General features: G+C 38.9%; 1 protein-coding gene across 1 annotated transcript in view; it reads left to right on the forward strand.

Annotated features, from left to right (window-relative positions):
* Positions 1-21,835, forward strand: part of LOC128639047 (NXPE family member 4-like) — a 121,210-nt gene that overhangs the window by 61,005 nt on the left and 38,370 nt on the right. Inside the window, exon 4 of the mRNA XM_053691187.1 lies at positions 4,068-4,129. Within this exon, the coding sequence (XP_053547162.1) occupies positions 4,068-4,129 (62 nt within the window). The remainder of the gene's footprint in view (positions 1-4,067; positions 4,130-21,835) is intronic.

Below are 21,835 nucleotides of genomic sequence, written 5' to 3' on the forward strand. Positions count from 1 at the left end.
TGTGCATTGTGACTTAGTCCTCCAGTATAGCTTACCTCTTCATGTGTATTGTGACTTAGTCCTACAGTATAGCTTACCTCTTCATGTGTATTGTGCCTAAGTCCTCCAGTATAGCTTACCTCTTCATGTGCATTGGGACTTAGTCCTCCAGTATAGCTTACCTATTTATGTGCATTGTGGCTTAGTCCTCAAGTTAAGCTTACCTCTTCATGTGCATTGTGATTGTGTGGATAACTCCTTCCAGTATAGCTTACCTCTTCATGTGCATTGTGACTTAGTCCTCCAGTATAGCTTACCTCTTCATGTGCATTGTGATTTAGTCCTCCAGTAAAGCTTACCTCTTCATGTGCATTGTGACTTAGTCCTCCAGTATAGCTTACCTCTTCATGTGCATTGTGGCTTAGTCCTCCAGTATAGCTTACCTCTTTATGTGCATTGTGGCTTAGTCCTCCAGTATAGCTTACCTCATCATGTGCGATGTGACTAAATCCTCCAGTATAGCTTACCTCTGCATGTGCATTGTGGCTTAGTCCTCCAGTATAGCTTACCTCATTATGTGCAATGTGGCTATATCCTCCAGTATAGCTTACCTCTTCATGTGCATTGTGACTTAGTCCTCCAGTATAGCTTACCTCTTCATGTGCATTGTGGCTTAGTCCTCCAGTATAGCTTCCCTCTTCATGTGCATTGTGACTTAGTCCTCCAGTATAGCTTACCTCTTCATGTGCATTGTGGCTTAGTCCTCCAGTAAAGCTTACCTCTTCATGTGCATTGTTGCTTAGTCCTCCAGTGTAGCTTACCATTTCATGTGCATTGTGGCTTAGTCCTCCAGTATAGCTTACCTCTTTATTTGTATTGTGGCTTTGTCCTCCAGTATATCTTGCCTCCTTGTGTGTATTGTGCCTAAGCCCTCCAGTATAGCTTACCTCTTCATGTGCATTGTGACTTAGTCCTCCAGTATAGCTTGCCTCTTTGTGTGCATTGTGACTTAGTCCTCCAGTATAGCTTACATCTTCTTGTGCATTGTGACTAAGGCCTCCAGTATAGCTTACCTCTTCATGTGCATTGTGGATAACTCCTCCAGTATAGCTTACCTCTTCATGTGCATTGTGGCTAACTCCTCCAGTATAGCTTACCTCTTCATGTGCATTGTGGCTTAGTTTTCCAGTATAGCTTACCTCTTCATGTGAATTGTGGCTAACTCCTCCAGTATAGCTTACCTCCTTGTGTGCATTGTGACTTAGTCCTACAGTATAGCTTACCTCTTCATGTGCATTGTGGCTTACTCCTCCAGTATAGCTTACCTATTTGTGTGCATTGTGACTTAGTCTTCCAGTATAGCTTACCTCTTCATGTGCATTGTGGCTAACTCCTCCATTATAGCTTACCTCTCTGTGTGCATTGTGACTTAGTCCTCCAGTAAAGCTTATCTCTTCATGTGCATTGTGGCTAAGTCCTCCAGTATAGCTTACCTCTAGATATGTGCAATTCGGTTCGGTTTGATTCGGAAATTCGGAAAATTTAGAAAATTCGGCGATTCGGATCGAACCGAATTCCTGAATTAAAATACTGCCGAATTTCGAGAATAAATCCGAATTACTTCGGATTTATTCGGTAAATTTGGATGGCCATGGATTACACTAGTATTGTACAGTATATTAGGTTATAGCACTCTGCTATGGGTTACACCTAACACTTACCGAAATTCCGAATTACCGAACCGAACCGAATCCAGCCGAATTTCTTCAAATCCGAATTAATCCGAAACAAATCGATTCAAAATTTTCCGAATTCGAATCGATCCGAACCGAACTTCGAAAAATTCTGAATCGATCCGAACCAAACCGAATTTTTTCACCATGCACATGTCTACTTACCTCTTCATGTGCATTGTGGCTTAGTCCTCCAGTATAGTTTACCTCTTCATGTGCATTGTGGCTAAATACTGTAGTATGATTTACCTCTTCATGTGCATTGTGGCTAAATACTGTAGTATGGCTTACCTTTTCATGTGCATTGTGGCCAAGTCCCCCAATATGGCTTACCTCTTCATGTGCATTGTGGCCAGGTCCCCCAGTATGGCTTACCTCTTCATGTGCATTGTGGCCAAGTCCCCCAGTATAGCTTACCTCTTCATGTGCATTGTGGCCAGGTCCCCCAGTATAGCTTACCTCTTCATGTGCATTGTGGCCAAGTCCCCCAATATGGCTTACCTCTTCATGTGCATTGTGGCCAAGTCCCCCAATATGGCTTACCTCTTCATGTGCATTGTAGCCAAGTCCCCCAATATGGCTTACCTCTTCATGTGCATTGTGGCCAAGTCCCCCAGTATAGCTTACCTCTTCATGTGCATTGGGGCCAGGTCCCCCAGTATAGCTTACTTCTTCATGTGCATTGTGGCCAAGTCCCCCAGTATAGCTTACCTCTTCATGTGCATTGTTGCCAGGTCCCCCAGTTTAGCTTACCTATTAATGTCAACAATTAAGTGAATCCCACAGATTAAATAGTCACTAAAAAGGAATATTAACAAATTCCCTGAGAGTTACAGTGCTATGCGGCAATTTTGGGAAACCAAGAGAAAATTGTAGTAATTTCGGTTAATAATAAAATGACATATCATAATAAATGGTTTAAACACAGGCAGGGTATTCATGGCATAATAACGTACTAAATATTACAGGCATAATAAACTACTATCTGACACTTTAGAAATATTAAAAAATACAAATATTCCCATCATTTTTAAATGCAGATCACCACCACTTTCTCATTGTTACATACTCCTAATATTTAGCACCTTTAACCAGGAGACTTGGGACACTTTGGACAGATAGAATGTTAGAGGGGTAGGTTCATGAATTGTCATGGGTAGGTTCTTGTATCATGGGTGGTGTCAATACCGTCTGGGGACACAGCTGGATGGTCCTAAGTTTCATTTTGTGAAAGCAGGACATTTATAGGGAAGGAAGACTGGCAAAAGGTACAGCTGGGCTGATCTAGAATTTATATCATCAGTCAAAATGGGAATAAATTGTTTTTTTGACATTATAAACTTTTAGATGATGTACACAACTACTGCTCTGTGGAAAATCACATAAATTACAAAGTGTACATTTTCAGCAAGATTCAAATAGGCACAGACCTTACTCATGCAGTCAAACCCTACACATATTTCATACCTGAAAAAAAGAATTGCAACAACAGCACACAACCTACATTTCATATGTAATGTATACCAACAAAATGCTTGACAGTTTGCAACTGTGCATACAAATTATATCATAACAGGACTAGCATATGTTAAAGGAACAGTCTAGTCAGAATTAAATGTTCATGATTCAGATAGGGCATGCAATTTTAAAGGGAAGGTCAAGTCCACAAAAAAACATTCATAATTTAAATAGGACATGTAATTTTAAACAACTTTTTAATTTACTTTTATCAACAATTTTGCTTTGTTCCCTTGGTATTCTTAGTTGAAAGCTAAACCTAGGAGGTTCATATGCTAATTTCTTTGACCTTGAAGACTGCCTCTAATCTGAATGCATTTTGACCACTAGAGGGCATTAGTTCATGTGTTTCATATAGATAACGTTGCACTCATGCACGTGAAGTTACCTAGGAGTGAGCACTGATTGGCTATAATGTAAGTCTGTCAAAAGAACTGAAATAGGGGGGCAGTTTGCAGAGGATTAGATACAAGGTAATTACAGAGGTAAAAAGTCTATCAATATAACAGTGTTGGTTATGAAAAACTGGGGGTTGGATAATGAAGGGATTATCTATCTTTTTAAACAATAACAAATTTCAAGTAGACTGTCCCTTTAAGTATAGGGCTTTTTTTTTACTAAAAGAATAATAAAAAAAAGTGCTGCCAAAGACAAGGTATATGGCTGATAGTTATTTCCATCTTAAAGGGCTCATCATTAACAATTAACATTCTGATAATTATCAAATGATGGATTGCGATAGCCCATAATTTCAGGTATGTTCTTCCAATAAAATGTTTATTTTTATTGCAAACTATGAAATATTTATTAACATGTTTTTTATATATTATTTTATAGGTCCAATATTGGAGTTGAAATACCAACACATTTCAAGTTCATAGATGTCGTGAGTTGTAACAGTGAGTTCAACTCTTATTTCTGTTAAACTTGAATCAAGGGGGAAATGATCACACATGATAAGTATGCAGGGTAGTTATAGGCATATCTGGGGAAATGATCACACATGATAAGTATGCAGGGTAGTTATAGGCATATCTGGGGAAATGATCACACATGATAAGTATGCAGGGTAGTTATAGGCATATCTGGGGAAATGATCACACATGATAAGTATGCAGGGTAGTTATAGGCATATCTGGGGAAATGATCACACATGATAAGTATGCAGGGTAGTTATAGGCATATCTGGGGAAATGATCACACATGATAAGTATGCAGGGTAGTTATAGGCATATCTGGGGAAATGATCACACATGATAAGTATGCAGGGTAGTTATAGGCATATCTGGGGAAATGATCACACATGATAAGTATGCAGGGTAGTTATAGGCATATCTGGGGAAATGATCACACATGATAAGTATGCAGGGTAGTTATAGGCATATCTGGGGAAATTATCACACATGATAAGTATGCAGGGTAGTTATAGGCATATCTGGGGAAATGATCACACACGATAAGTATGCAGGGTAGTTATAGACATATCTGGGGAAATGATCACACATGATAAGTATGCAGGGTAGTTATAGACATATCTGGGGAAATGATCACACATGATAAGTATGCAGGGTAGTTATAGGCATATCTGGGGAAATGATCACACATGATAAGTATGCAGGGTAGTTATAGGCATATCTGGGGAAATGATCACACATGATAAGTATGCAGGGTAGTTATAGGCATATCTGGGGAAATGATCACACATGATAAGTATGCAGGGTAGTTATAGGCGTATCAGGGGAAATGATCACACATGATAAGTATGCAGGGTAGTTATAGGCATATCAGGGGAAATGATCACACATGATAAGTATGCAGGGTAGTTATAGACATATCTGGGGAAATGATCACACATGATAAGTATGCAGGGTAGTTATAGGCATATCTGGGGAAATGATCACACATGATAAGTATGCAGGGTAGTTATAGGCACATCTGGGGAAATGATCACACATGATAAGTATGCAGGGTAGTTATAGGCATATCTGGGGAAATGATCACACATGATAAGTATGCAGGGTAGTTATAGGCATATCTGGGGAAATGATCACACACGATAAGTATGCAGGGTAGTTATAGGCATATCTGGGGAAATGATCACACATGATAAGTATGCAGGGTAGTTATAGGCATATCTGGGGAAATGATCACACATGATAAGTATGCAGGGTAGTTATAGGCGTATCTGGGGAAATGATCACACATGATAAGTATGCAGGGTAGTTATAGGCATATCTGGGGAAATGATCACACATGATAAGTATGCAGGGTAGTTATAGGCATATCTGGGGAAATGATCACAAATGAGAAGTATGCAGGGTAGTTATAGGCATATCTGGGGAAATGATCACACATGATAAGTATGCAGGGTAGTTATAGGCATATCTGGGGAAATGATCACACATGATAAGTATGCAGGGTAGTTATAGGCACATCTGGGGAAATGATCACACATGATAAGTATGCAGGGTAGTTATAGGCATATCTGGGGAAATGATCACAAATGAGAAGTATGCAGGGTAGTTATAGGCATATCTGGGGAAATGATCACACATGATAAGTATGCAGGGTAGTTATAGGCATATCTGGGGAAATGATCACACACGATAAGTATGCAGGGTAGTTATAGGCATATCTGGGGAAATGATCACACATGATAAGTATGCAGGGTAGTTATAGGCATATCTGGGGAAATGATCACACATGATAAGTATGCAGGGTAGTTATAGGCATATCTGGGGAAATGATCACACATGATAAGTATGCAGGGTAGTTATAGGCATATCAGGGGAAATGATCACACATGATAAGTATGCAGGGTAGTTATAGGCATATCTGGGGAAATGATCACACATGATAAGTATGCAGGGTAGTTATAGGCATATCTGGGGAAATGATCACACATGATAAGTATGCAGGGTAGTTATAGGCATATCTGGGGAAATGATCACACATGATAAGTATGCAGGGTAGTTATAGACATATCTGGGGAAATGATCACACATGATAAGTATGCAGGGTAGTTATAGACATATCTGGGGAAATGATCACACATGATAAGTATGCAGGGTAGTTATAGACATATCTGGGGAAATGATCACACATGATAAGTATGCAGGGTAGTTATAGGCATATCTGGTGAAATGATCACACATGATAAGTATGCAGGGTAGTTATAGGCATATCTGGGGAAATGATCACACACAATAAGTATGCAGGGTAGTTATAGGCATATCTGGGGAAATGATCACAAATGAGAAGTATGCAGGGTAGTTATAGGCATATCTTGCTTTGCTGTAGCTATTTTTAAAGTGTTGAATTAAAGGATAGGAAAGTCAAAATTTAACTTGCATGATTTAGATAGAGCGTGTCATTTTATTATTGTTTATTTAAATTCCAAGACACTGTACAAGACAAAAAATAAAAATGATACATTTGTAATCATGTACAATAAATGAAAAAGAAAAAAAAAAAAAAAACAAATGTTAAAGCATTCCATATTCCACAAATTCCACAGATATTAGTTTATACAATACAACATTAGTTGTATCTGTCATACATGGATATAACTACATTGTACATTATTCAGAAAATAGAAAGAGATCAATTATCTCCAACAGTGGCTTTGGAGAATTTTTACACCACTATTACCCCTTATGTGAAAAAAAAAAAGGAAGATAAATAAAAAGAAAAAAAAAAAAAAAGGGGGAACACACCAATCTGCTCTCCTCCGCCCTTCCCAGCAGCCTACCAGTTCCCTAGAAGAAATATTTCTGAATTTTGGAATTGGAAGATCAAATGATTTATTTCTGCAGAGGAAAATATTTTTATTAATGCTGCCCAGTTATTAAAAAAGTTTCTAATATCATGCTCATTATCTAATATACATTGCTTTTTCATTCAGTTCTTAACTTCAGAGGTGCTTGGAAGTGCTCGACTTTTCCATTTTTTACAAATTAGATATCTAGTGGCAAGGATGGAGGAAATTACTGTTTTTTTGCTGGACTGTTTACCAGGTTCATTCTTAAGACAAAATATTATCTGGAAGAGTGATAAAGCAACAGGAGCTATCTTTAATGCGTTCTTTAGCCAGAATTCCAATTTGATCCAAAAGTTTCTTATTTTTGGGCAGGACCATAGCATATTTATTAAATCAGCTGCAGGATATGAACATTTAGGGCATCTATTAAATCCAATGTTGCAACACCTGAGGCCTCTCTCGGGGGTAAAATATGCTCTATGAAGAAGTTTAACATGTGCTTCACGCCAGGTCGCAGAGAGTGTAGCCTGAGCTATTTTGTTAATTGACAGTTGAAGGGTTTTTGATTCAATATTGCTCTGGGCAATTAATGAATTCCAGTCTGATTCCAATTTTGTTAGAATTGGAGCTCCTTTACTAGTGCCCAAGAGACAGTAGCATGGAGCAATGGACATATGGCCATTTCTAGTTAATACGAGCCAGTTCTCCAGTTTACCTAATCCCCAATTCCAGCCCGCTTCTTTAATTATTTCCAAAGCAAAATGCCTTAACTGCAGGTAGGCAAAAAAATCTTTATTAGGCAAACTAAATTCTGTTTTCAATTCCTGAAACATTGTAATACATTTCCTGTCCTTGTCTACTACTTGACATACCCTGTTTAATCCAGCGTTGTGCCACCCTCTAAACATCGAAGAGTTTAAACCTGCTTGGAATTTCGGATTCCCTATTATAGGTAAATAATAGGAAACCATACTATTAATTGAAAGAAGATTGGTTATTTTATACCACGCCTTGAGTGGGTTAAAAATTGTTTTAATCCTCTTAATTTCTGCCGGTATTTTCTTTGGCACAGAGTAAATCAATGCAGATGGAAAATATGGGTTACAGACATTGATTTCAAGCTCGTTATTTAGAACTTAGTTATTAGATGAAATCCAATCAGTTGCTAAACGAGCAAGAAAGCTAAGGCCTAGATTTAGAGTTTGGCGGTAGCCGTGAAAACCAGCGTTAGAGGCTCCTAACGCTGGTTTAAGGCTACCGCCGGTATTTGGAGTCAGTCAGGAAAGGGTCTAACGCTCACTTTTCAGCCGTGACTTTTCCATACCGCAGATCCCCTTACGTCAATTGCGTATCCTATCTTTTCAATGGGATCTTTCTAACTCCGGTATTTAGAGTAGTGTCTGAAGTGAGCGTTAGAATTCTAACGACAAAACTCCAGCCGCAGAAAAAAAGTCAGTAGTTAAGAGCTTTCTGGGCTAACGCCGGTTCATAAAGCTCTTAACTACTGTGCTCTAAAGTACACTAACACCCATAAACTACCTATGTACCCCTAAACCGAGGCCCCCCCCACATCGCCGCCACTCTATAAAAATTTTTAACCCCTAATCTTCCGCTCCGTACACTGCCGCCAACTACGTTATCCCTATGTACCCCTAATCTGCTGCCCCTCTCTGCTAGGGGAATCACTTGAACAATTAGTCAAGGAACCAACTCATAAGGAAGCTATATTAGATCTATTACTTACAAACAGTGATACAGTTTCAGATGTGTCTGTAGGTGAGAACTTAGGATCCAGTGATCATCAATCTGTTTGGTTTAGTATTCATGTTCAGGAACTGTCCACCCAGACTAAAACAAAAGTTTTAGACTTTAGGACGGCAGATTTTTCATTAATGGGAGAATACCTAAAAAACTATTTAAAGGGGAAAACTCTTATTACAGGGGTTCAAGAACAGTGGGAATTTGTGAAAGGTGCCATTTTAGATGCAACCGCACACTGTATTAGACATGTCTGTAAAAGTAAAAGAAAGCGGAAACCAATTTGGTTTTCCAAAGAAGTAGCACATGCTGTAAAGACAAAAAAGATAGCTTATAAAAATTACAGACACACACAAGCAGATGATGATATGAAAATATGGAGACTCCAACAATAAAAGACTAAGCAGTTAATTAGGAAGGTTAAAGCTCATGCAGAAGAGAAGATAGCACAGTCAGTAAAACATGGGGACAAAACATTCTTTAGATATATCAGTGAAAGAAGAAAAAATAAGGTAGGAATAGTAAAATTGAAATCAGTTGATGGTAGAATAATAGAAGGAGATAAGCAGATTGCAGACTGTCTCAATGATTACTTCTGTTCTGTTTTCACTAAAGATTGTGAAGATACAATGTCTACATTAAGGGATGCTACGCAAAATAGAAACAAGCTTAACAGTAATCTTTTTACAGAGGATGAGGTTTTGTTAGCATTATCAAAAATAAATGTTACAAAGGCAGTGGGTCCTGATAATATTCATCCAAGGGTTTTAAAAGAACTTTGATCAGTGCTAACTGTCCCATTAACTGATCTGTTTAATCAGTCACTATTAACAGGAGCTGTCTCAGATGATTGGAGAATAGCAAATGTAATACCTCTTCATAAAAAGGGCAGTAGAGAAGAATCTGGCAACTACAGGCCAGTTAGTTTAACTTCAGTAGTAGGGAAATTAATGGAAAGCCTCTTAAAAGAAAGAATTATGACTTACATAAAGACAAACAATTTAGAGGACCAAAATCAGCATGGTTTTACTTCAGGGAGATCATGTCAGACTAATCTAATTGACTTCTTTGATTATGTAACAAAAGTATTAGACAAGGGAGGAGCAGTTGATGTAGCATATCTAGATTTCAGCAAAGCATTTGACACCGTCCCACACAATAAACTTATTCACAAACTATATCTCCTTGGTCTAGATTCAAAAATTGTGAACTGGGTGGAATGCTGGCTTAAGGACAGAAAACAAAGTGTCTTAGTAAATGGAGTTCATTCAGCAGAGGGGGCTGTTACTAGTGGTGTTCCTCAGGGGTCAGTTCTGGGGCCTGTTTTGTTTAACATATTTATCTGCGATATCAGCAAAGGGCTACAGGGGAAAGTATGTCTCTTTGCAGATGATACAAAAATTTGCAACAGAGTGGATGTTCCAGGGGGGGTAGACAAAATGAGAAGTGATGTACAACAATTGGAGGATTGGACAAACGACTGGGATCTAAAGTTTAACACAGCAAAGTGTAAAATAATGCATTTAGGGAAGAAAAATCCAAATGTTAATTACAGACTCAATGACACTTTACTGACTGTTACAGACGAGGAACAGGACTTGGGAATTATTATTTCAGATGATTTAAAACTTAGTAAACAATGTAGTAATGCAGCGAGTAAGGCTAGCAGAATGTTTGGATGTATTGGTAGAGGTATTTGCAGCAGAAATAGTAAGGTTCTTATGCCACTTTATAGATCATTAGTTAGGCCTCATCTTGAGTATTGTGTGCAGTTCTGGAGGCCATATCTTCAGAAGGATATTAACAAACTTGAATCTGTGCAAAGGAGGGCTACCAAAATGGTACATGGTCTAAAAAATAAAACTTACCAAGATAGGCTCAATGACCTAAATATGTATAGCTTAGAGGAGAGAAGGGAAAGAGGTGATATGATAGCAACTTTCAAGTACATTAAAGGGTTTATTAAAAATGAGGCTGTGGGTATTTTACATAAAATGGAAAATTCAAGAACAAGGGGTCATGAGCTCAAGCTAAAGGGTAGTAGATTCAGGAGTAATTTGAGGAAGCACTTCTTTACAGAAAGAGTGATTGATTTATGGAATAAACTTCCTCAAGAGGTAGTAGCAACAAACACTGTGGGGGACTTTAAAAATGCATGGGACAAACATAGGGCTATCCTACGAACTAGATAAGTTTATACTGTTAGGCAAGGTCGGGCAGACTTGCTGGGCCTATGGCTCTTATCTGCCGTCAATATCTATGTTTCTAACACCGCCGACCCCTATATTATATTTATTAACCCCTAATCTGCCGCACCCGCTAACGCTGACCCCTGCATATTATTATTAACCCCTAATCTGCCATCTGCACGCCGCCGCCGCCACCTACATTATAGCTATGTACCCCTAATCTGCTGCCCCTAACACCGCCGACCCCTATATTATATTTATTAACCCCTAATCTGCCCCCCACAACGTCGCCTCCACCTGCCTACACTTATTAACCCCTAATCTGCTGAGCGGACCACACCGCTACTATAATAAAGTTATTAACCCCTAATCCGCCTCACTCCCGCCTCAATAACCCTATAATAAATAGTATTAACCCCTAATCTGCCCTCCCTAACATTGCCGACATCTAACTTCAAGTATTAACCCCTAATCTGCCAACAGGAGCTCACCGCTATTCTAATAAATGTATTAACCCCTAAAGCTAAGTCTAACCCTAACACTAACACCCCCCTAAGTTAAATATAATTTAAATCTAACGAAATAAATTAACTCTTATTAAATAAATTATTCCTATTTAAATCTAAATACTTACCTGTAAAATAAACCCTAATATAGCTACAACATAAATTATAATTATATTATAGCTATTTTAGGATTAATATTTATTTTACAGGCAACTTTGTATTTATTTTAACCAGGTACAATAGCTATTAAATAGTTAAGAACTATTTAATAGCTAAAATAGTTAAAATAATTAGAAAATTACCTGTAAAATAAATCCTAACCTAAGTTACAATTAAACCTAACACTACACTATCAATAAATTAATTAAATACAATTCCTACAATTATCTACAATTAAACCTAACACTACACTATCAATAAATAAATTAAATACAATTCCTACAAATAAATACAATTAAATAAACTAACTAAAGTACAAAAAAAAAAACTAAGTTACAAAAAATAAAAAAATATTTACAAACATTAGAAAAATATTACAACAATTTTAAACTAATTACACCTACTCTAAGCCCCCTAATAAAATAACAAAGACCCCCAAAATAAAAAAATGCCCTACCCTATTCTAAATTACAAAAGTTCAAAGCTCTTTTACCTTACCATCCCTGAACAGGGCCCTTTGCGGGGCATGCCCCAAAGAATTCAGCTCTTCTGCCTGTAAAAAAACACATACAATACCCCCCCAACATTACAACCCACCACCCACATACCCCTAATCTAACCCAAACCCCCCTTAAATAAACCTAACACTAAGCCCCTGAAGATCTTCCTACCTTATCTTCACCTCACCAGGTATCACCGATCCGTCCTGGCTCCAAAATCTTCATCCAACCCAAGCGGGGGCTAGACATCCATCATCCGGCGCTGAAGAGGTCCAGAAGAGGCTTCAAAATCTTCATCCTATCCGGAAAGAAGAGGCGATCCAGACCGGCAACCATCTTGATCCAAGCGGCATCTTCTATCTTCATCCGATGAGGACCGGCTCCATCGTGAAGACCTCCAGCGCGGATCAATCTTCTTCCGACGACGTCCAACTGAAGAATGACGGTTCCTTTAAGGGACGTCATCCAAGATGGCGTCCCTCGAATTCCGATTGGCTGATAGGATTCTATCAGCCAATCGGAATTAAGGTAGGAAAATTCTGATTGGCTGATGGAATCAGCCAATCAGATTGAGCTCGCATTCTATTGGCTTTTCCGATCAGCCAATAGAATGCAAGCTCAATCTGATTGGCTGATCGGATCAGCCAATCGGATTGAACTTGATTCTGATTGGCTGATTCCATCAGCCAATCAGAATTTTCCTACCTTAATTCCGATTGGCTGATAGAATCCTATCAGCCAATCGGAATTCGAGGGACGCCATCTTGGATGACGTCCCTTAAAGGAACCGTCATTCGGCTAGTAGGCGTCGCTTGAAGAGGTTGGATCCGCGTCCGCTGGGAAGAAGATGGCTCCGCTCCGGAAGAAAGAAGATTGAAGATGCTGCTTGATAGAAGACTTCATCCCGATGATGGACTTCCGACTTCATCCCGATGATGGATTTCTTCAGCCGCCACTTGGATCCAGACTTCAGCCTGAGGATGGACGTCACTCTTCAGCCCCCCGCTTGGGCTTGGATCAACACTTCCGAGGCTTGGATCAAGACTTCCGAGGATGGATCGGTGAACCTGGCAGGGTGAAGATAAGGTAGGAAGATCTTCAGGGGCTTAGTGTTAGGTTTATTTAAGGGGGGTTTGGGTTAGATTAGGGGTATGTGGGTGGTGGGTTGTAATGTTGGGGGGGGGTATTGTATGTGTTTTTTTTACAGGCAAAAGAGCTGAATTCTTTGGGGCATGCCCCGCAAAGGGCCCTGTTCAGGGCTGGTAAGGTAAAAGAGCTTTGAACTTTTGTAATTTAGAATAGGGTAGGGCATTTTTTTATTTTGGGGGGCTTTGTTATTTTATTAGGGGGCTTAGAGTAGGTGTAATTAGTTTAAAATTGTTGTAATATTTTTCTAATGTTTGTAAATATTTTTTGTACTTTAGTTAGTTTATTTAAATGTATTTATTTGTAGGTATTGTATTTAATTAATTTATTGATAGTGTAGTGTTAGGTTTAATTGTAGATAATTGTAGGTATTTTATTTAATTAATTTATTGATAGTGTAGTGTTAGGTTTAATTGTAACTTAGGTTAGGATTTATTTTACAGGTAATTTTGTAATTATTTTAACTATTTTAGCTATTAAATAGTTCTTAACTATTTAATAGCTATTGTACCTGGTTAAAATAAATACAAAGTTACCTGTAAAATAAATATAAATCCTAAAATAGCTACAATATAATTATAATTTATATTGTAGCTATATTAGGGTTTATTTTACAGGTAAGTATTTAGCTTTAAATAGGAATAAGTTATTTAATAAGAGTTAATTTATTTTGTTAGATTTAAATTATATTTAACTTAGGGGGGTGTTAGTGTTAGGGTTAGACTTAGCTTTAGGGGTTAATACATTTATTAGAATAGCGGTGAGCTCCTGTCGGCAGATTAGGGGTTAATACTTGAAGTTAGGTGTCGGCAATGTTAGGGAGGGCAGATTAGGGGTTAATACTATTTATTATAGGGTTTGTTGAGGTGGGAGTGAGGCGGATTAGGGGTTAATAACTTTATTATAGTAGCGGTGAGATCCGCTCGGCAGATTAGGGGTTAATAAGTGGAGGCGACGTTGTGGGGGGCAGATTAGGGGTTAATAAATATAATATAGGGGTCGGCGGTGTTAGGGGCAGCAGATTAAGGGTACATAGGGATAATGTAAGTAGTGGCGGTTTACGGAGCGGCAGATTAGGGGTTAAAAATAATATGCAGGGGTCAGCGATAGCGGGGGCGGCAGATTAGGGTTTGATAAGTGTAAGGCTAGGGGTGTTTAGACTCGGGGTACAAGTTAGAGTGTTAGGTGCAGACGTAGGAAGTGTTTCCCCATAGCAAACAATGGGGCTGCGTTAGGAGCTGAACGCGGCTTTTTTGCAGGTGTTAGGTTTTTTTTCAGCTCAAACAGCCCCATTGTTTCCTATGGGGGAATCGTGCACGAGCACGTTTTTGAAGCTGGCCGCTTGCGTAAGCAACTCTGGTATCGAGAGTGTAAGTTGCGTTAAATATGCTCTACGCTCCTTTTTTGGAGCCTAACGCAGCCATTCTGTGGACTCTCAATACCAGAGTTATTTAAAAGGTGCGGCCAGAAAAAAGCCAGTGTTAGCTTTTCGGGTCGTTACCGACAAAACTCTAAATCTAGCCGTTAGATTGTATAATCTTATATCAGGTAGTGCAAAGCCTCCATATTCCTTCGGTGCTGAAAGTTTGATAAGAGAAATCTTTGATATTTTCTCCTGCCAGAGAAACTGTATCAGCGAGCTGTTAATTAAACAAAAATCTTTTTCTAATAAAACTATGGGAGTGTTTTGGAGGATATAGAGCAGCTTCGGAAGAAGCGCCATTTTGAATAAGGCAATTCGGCCAGAAATTGATAGAGGTAGGTTTTGCCATGTCTTAAATTTTTCTTTAATAAATCTTAATATTGGAGGAATGTTAAGGTTATATAAATCCGCAAACTTAACCGGGATACAAATCCCTAGATATTTAAAAGAGTCTGTGACCTCTCAAAAAGGAATGTTTAAGATAGAATGTTTTAGATAGCTATTTTTCCTAAGCCAGAATATTTCAGACTTCGTCATATTCACTTTGTACCCAGAAAAGGAACCAAAATGATCCATTATCTGAAACAGCTTAGGAATATTTGATTTAGTATTAGGCAGATACAGAAGTAAGTCGTCCGCATATAACCCAATTTTTATCTCGTGATTGCGGATTTATATGCCATCAAGGCATTTCCTTATGTTGATTGCTAAAAAGGTTCATTGGCAATATCAAAGAGAAGCGGAGAGAGAGGGCATCCCTGACGCGTCCCTCTACCCAATGAGATAGGGGGGAGAGGTTATTATTCACTATCAGTCTTGTAGAAGCTTGACTATATAAATTGCCTACAAATTCAGGGAACTTAACTCTGATGCCAAATTGTATTAATGAGGTATTTATATGCTCATGGAAAATTGAATCGAAAGCCTTTTCGGCATCAATAGATAGAATGGCGAGATTAGGGAGACCCTCTCCCCCGCCATCGGAATCTGACAAATTCTCAAAATACTCAATCACAACTAAGACCTCTCTAATTTTTGCCACAGAGTTGCGTTTGCTTAGAAACCCTGCTTGGTCAGTGTGTATGATTTTTGCAAGTGCCCCCTGTAATCTAGATGTTAGAATTGCAGTTAAAATTTTGTAATAATAAAATCAGCAATATTCCAGATTTCACCCGCGTTGTAGATAAACGTTCATCAATCAAAAATATATCAATCCTTGATAGGGTTTTATGGGCTTTGGAGAGGCAGGTAAAATTCTGAACAGCAGGATTCTGAGCTCTCCATATATCTCGTAATGTTAAGTTTTGCATGATTTTTTTTAAACATCTTAGATTCCAAATTATCTTTTTTTTGTTTCAACTGTTAGGTGTTCCATCTTAACCTATCGATTGGACATTGAGGTGCCATATTAAAATCGCCGGCAAGAATCAGGTGCCCCGCAGTATATAAAAGAAGTTTAGATTGGAGAGCATTCCAAAATTCTGGTTCAAACACATTAGGGCCATATATGTTGCAGAGTGTGTAGATTTTTTGGGCAATTTTGACCTTCAGCAGAACATATCTCCCCCCGAGATCAGCTTTGAAGTGAATGATTTCCGGATTTATTCTTTTCCCTATTAATATAGCTACCCCCCTCTTTCTCTTCACACTAGGCGCAAAGTAGATTTCTTTTACACAAGATGCCTTCAGCTTTAAAGATTCCTCTACACTTAAGTGAGTTTCCTGAATGAAGCCTATATCGGTTTGGGCTTTCCGTAGCTGGGCAAGGATTGCCTTTCTTTTAATGGGTGTTGAGATGCCCCCTACATTCCAGGACACTATCTTACATTTATCTACCCCTATGGCCATTTATGTAAAGAAGGAAAGGGGGAGGAGAAAGCAGGAGATTGAAAGGGAGAACAGAAAAAAAAAAAAACTTGCCCCATGCCTCGCAACTGCCAAGAGTCGCGGGGCTTCCCTAAGTTTGAGACCTGCATTTTATTACTCAAATTATTTACATAAACCAGATATTCTGCTACTGAGCTGGTAAGTCGAGTGTATTAAAGAGGTTTTCAGCCATTTGGGCATCTTCAAACCAGTGTATTATGCCCTTTACTGTGACTTTAAGCTTAGAGGGATAAATTATAGTTGCTCGATAGCCGTGTTGTATAAACGTAGAACTTCAGAATAGGACATAGAATTGTATATTTTACCAAAAGGCTAATACATTGTTAATTCAGTGACTCTGTATGAAAAGGTAAATGGAGTTATAGCAATGTTAGTAGGAAGCACAGGTATTTTCGCATATAACAGATCTTAATCATTTAACATCTGTCAATAGTGTAATACATTTCAATGTCCTCTGTTAAATGTTAAAAACACTTCTTTGATTTAATCCATATAAAGTATATGATACGGGGATAGTCCTGCAGCTGGAAGCTTACAGTTTGTCTATATTATCCCTGATAGAAGAGCTCAGCAGATTAAACTTTAAACAAGTCTGGGAAATATTTTAGTTACAGTTCTAGACTAAATATATTACATTAGTTAGAAGCTATATCTTAATGAATATAAACGTTTGGATGTGTTTTTAGAAATATTTTGTTTAACTTAACAAATACTAAAGAAGATCTATAAAAAATATCCCTTCAATTTTTTTTTCACCATAAGTGAGGGAAGACAAATTCTCTTAATAATACAGGAACAGTTACTACCGCTGCAAATTTTTACTCAAAAGTATCAGGAAAAGGAAAAGGATTGAAAATTCATCAGGACCAGAAAAAAAAAAGGTTATCTTCCTTTATGTTAGAACACCAGCTTCCCACCAGAGAGAAATTAGTGGAGCTTAAAGTAGCCCTGCAAGCAGTTCTAGTTATAATAGTTAGAGCAGCTTAGAACCAAAAAGAGTAATTAGACTTAATTATTAATCCTTCAATCCTATGAAGTTCACTTATCATCAGTATCCTATATCGCATAGGATTAACCTCTCAGTTGCAAAAAAAACGGTTCCAAATTTCTTTTCTTTTCCTTTTCTCCTTCCTGTTCCTTTCTTTTCTAGGTAAGAGAGCATATATTCCAAAGAAAATGTCTTATATGTCCCAGTTAGATACTGCCAGCAGCAGTTAAATTGTTACAGAGTAAAAGATACCAACAATTTGTTTCCCTTGTAATTATATCCGTTGCAAGTTGTAGATTTATGTGTCCACTTGAAGCTTTCAAAAGTGCAGAGTTTGTGTATTTTAGGTTATGACTGTGTTAACAAAGCAATGTGACCGTGTAAAGAGTTTTGCATATGTTATACCATGCATTCCAGTTCGCTCCTGTGCCTTAGATTGCTTTTGTGCTTTAAGAAGCTTCCCCTACACCGCATAAAATAAAGAAAAGAGATCCAAAAATGGATCTTTATTTCACTCACCCCCTTGCATGGGCACCCTTGTAGTTTCTCTAGTCCCATGAGATAGTCCAGGATGGGCCGGCTTCCTCCCGTACAGCACCGGTGGGAGAGGAGGGCAACGGCCGCCGATTATCCTCACAGAGCTCCCCAGTGGTAGCACAGTGGACAGAGGGCTTTTCCAACCTTTCAGCCGGGCCCACGCTGCATTTGCTTCCTCCCACACAGCAGCGGTGGGGGAGGAAGAGAAACAATCACCTGGCCCGGCACAGATTACCTGGGAGACTCAAAGAAGAGATCGGAGATCCTCTCCGGACACAGTGCACAGCGTTCCTGTTCTTCGCGCCCAGTGAGGAAAGGTAAGTGAACAGATGCTGTGGTCTAAGGGGAGGTCAGGAAGAAAACGTGTTTCTCTCTGGTCAGTGCCACAAACCTTTACACATAGCTTAGCTTACCCCCTCTCACCCAACGTCCACGGGAGAGGGTGGAAAAATAAAGAAGAAAAGAACTTTATAGCAATTTGTCTGTCTGTTTTTAATATAGAAGATAGAATTGCAGGTCTTTCCAAACTGAGGGATGTTAATACAGTGGGATGAGGTTCCACTGTGTCTGTTCTGGCAGCGTTGTATTCTGCTGTCCAGGCAGCTACTCCTGGTTTCAGGGCTTGGTGCATAGAAAAACCACCAATGGCTGTGGGACTGGAGTACAGCACTCAGCCATCTGTGCTAGGCTCCTCCTCCGGAACTGATCCCCAGAGTGTGTCATTTTAAGCCACATTTAAATTTACTTCTATTTTCAAATGTGCATCATTCTCTTGTTATCCTTTGTTGGAAATAAATATGCACATATCCTACACTGGGCTAGATTATGAGTGGAGCGCAAACATTTGCACCTGAGCAATAAGGGGTATATTGCAGGGCTTATTCGTATTATGAGTTGAAAGTAAATGTGATCACCTAAGCACAATCATGATTCATGCTCGAACCATTACCGCGACTTCAGAGCTCTGGTGAACTGTTTCACAAAACTAATAAGTTGCACAAAACACATAAAAATACATTACAAAGTATAGTTACTCTCATAATGACACCATCTAATACAAATGATTCAAAAACAATATTTCACACAAACGTTATAAAGGCTCAAAGATATGAGATCTCAGGTGATAGAAAAAAAGGCAGCCATTGGGCTTTAATATTGAGATACAACAAATACATCTCTTAAACCTCCTTCCCCAAGGTTCACTTGGGGTGTATGCCAGAGGATCAGCAGGGTGCCTTCCTTAAACCCCTCAGGTGAAGGCAAACTTGTGTAGATGGGGAAATTACAGTACATCAGACTTTACACACAGCCGCTTGGGTAATGTCTGTTTTACCTGGGTAAATGTATGTGTATATATATATATATATAGAGTGAGAGTGAGAGTGAGAGTGAGAGTGAGAGAGAGAGATGCAAAAAAATGGCACACACTAATGTAGCAACCACCCGGTGCACTGCAAATAGGAGTATTGCATGTAGGTCAGTTTTTCCAAATACACACTCAGCCTTAGTGTTTAGGAGGTATCAGGAAAGAAGCAGGCAACACAGGATTGTCAATGAAAGAAAATATTCCAATCGTAGGAAAAAACAGCAGGGCCTTAACCCATAACGTTTCGGTCTAAACCTAGACCTGTTAAGGCCCTGCTGTTTTTTCCTACGATTGGAATAAAAGCCTTATTTTCTTTCATTGACAATCCTGTGTTGCCTGCTTCTTTCCGGATACCTCCTAAACACTAAGGCTGAGTGTGTATTTGGAAAAACTGACATATATATATATATATATATATATATGTGTGTGTCTATACAAGCATATCCCGCTTTATGGACCCTCTCTTTACGGACACTCGCGAGAACGGACAAACAACAGCGCCCATGAACAGTTAGTCTCTATGGTTCTACAAGGCCAGGAAGAGGTTGCTGTGCGCCAGGAAGAGATGGGGTTTCCGCTCACGGTCTAGAAGCCGCACACTAACGACATTGCAGTTAAAAAGTGAATCGTGAGTATATACAGTAGTATTGTATTGAAGATTCCAGCACCCAAATTGGTCTTATTCCTGGGATAATACTGCACTGTACATAGACATTGACTGGGGCATATTGTTTGATGCAAACTTTAGGGAACATATACATGTACAGTACTGACTGTATCACGCTTGGCACACAGAACAGTACAATACTGAACAGTACAAATGTACCTTTACCTAGAGCTGACTGATTGTGGAAGTTTTGCAATAATGTCAGATAAAAAGAAATGCCGTAAATCACCTTGGATATGAAGCTTAAAATTATTAGATTGCATGAAGGTGTAATTCAAGCTGAAATAGGCCAAAAGCTAGGCTTCACTAGGACCACAGGTAACACAGTCATGAAAAACAGAGAATATATTGTTGCAGAAGTTAAAAGTGCTACACCTGTTAATACCAAAACAGTTAGAAAAAAGGAATAGCATTGTTGCAGACATGGAGAGACTCTTAATACTTTAGATTGGAAATCAGATAACATGCCATGTTCCTGTAAACCAGGCAATTATACAAAGTAAAGCCTTAAGCCTATTAAATGACCTGAAGGCTAAGAAAGGTGAGGCAGCAAAGGATGGTGGATGGTTTGATAGGTTTAAGAAGAGGTCTAACTTACATAACATCAAAGTACAAAGAGAGGCAGCTGCTGCAGAAACTGAGGCTGCAGAAAGCTATCCAAGTGATTTTGCAAAAATTATTGAAGATAGAGGCTACTCCATGGATCATATTTTTAATGTGGATGAAAATGGTCTATTCTGGAAGAAGATGCCTGCAAGAACCTTCATTGCAAGACAGGAAAAATCAATGCCAGGCTACAAGCCAGCTAAAGATAGAATAACCCTTCTATTAGGTGGCAATGCTTCTGGTACCTTAAAGCTAAACCCTTTGCGAATTTACGATTTTCAAAATCCAAGAGCTTTGAAGAACTAAGTTAAAACTAGACTTCCAGTGCATTGGAGGGCTAATAAAAAAGCATGGGTGACTGCAGCCCTTTTGAGGATTGGTTTGACACCTGCTTTGTTCCAGAGGTGAAAGCTTATTGCAAGGACAACAATATCCCTTTCAACATTTTGCTGCTTGTTGATAATGCCCCTGGACACCCTCGAATGCTAGATGAGCTCATACCTAACATTACAGTGGAATTCCTACCATTAAATACCACCTCATTACTGCAGCCCAGATCAATGTGTCAGAGCCGCCTTCAAGTTAAACTACTTTAAAAGAACATTCAGTAAGTGTATTGCGGCAATAGACAAAGAAGAAGGTGCAGGGCAAGAAGTCCTATCGAAATTCTGGAAAATCTACAACATCTTGGATTGCATTAAAACTGTAAGAGATGCTTGGAATTACATGAAGGATACCACAATGAAAAGGGCCTGGAAAAAATGATGCCCACAGTTAGCTGATGATTCCGAAGCCGTTGATGATTCTGTAGCTAATGTTACTGAAAATATTGTAGACATGGCAAGGCAGTTAGAGCTGTAAGTAGAGCCAGAAGATGTTGCTGAACTGCTTGTGCCCCATACTGTATGTATGTATGTATGTATTGGGTAAGGATGAAAGGCTGAGTGGACCTCACCGGGGATCGAACCTGCAACCCTTGGGTTGCTACAGAGCTCAGCCACAGTGCCTTAGCATGCTGAGCCCCTCAGCAATGAAGATCTTCTAGAACTTGAAGAGGAGAGAGAAGAAGAAGTTCAAAATGGGGTTGAGATCATCGAACAGCCTGAAGGCTTA

This window comes from Bombina bombina, chromosome 8 (genome assembly GCF_027579735.1).
Source record: "Bombina bombina isolate aBomBom1 chromosome 8, aBomBom1.pri, whole genome shotgun sequence".
NCBI lineage: Eukaryota > Metazoa > Chordata > Amphibia > Anura > Bombinatoridae > Bombina > Bombina bombina.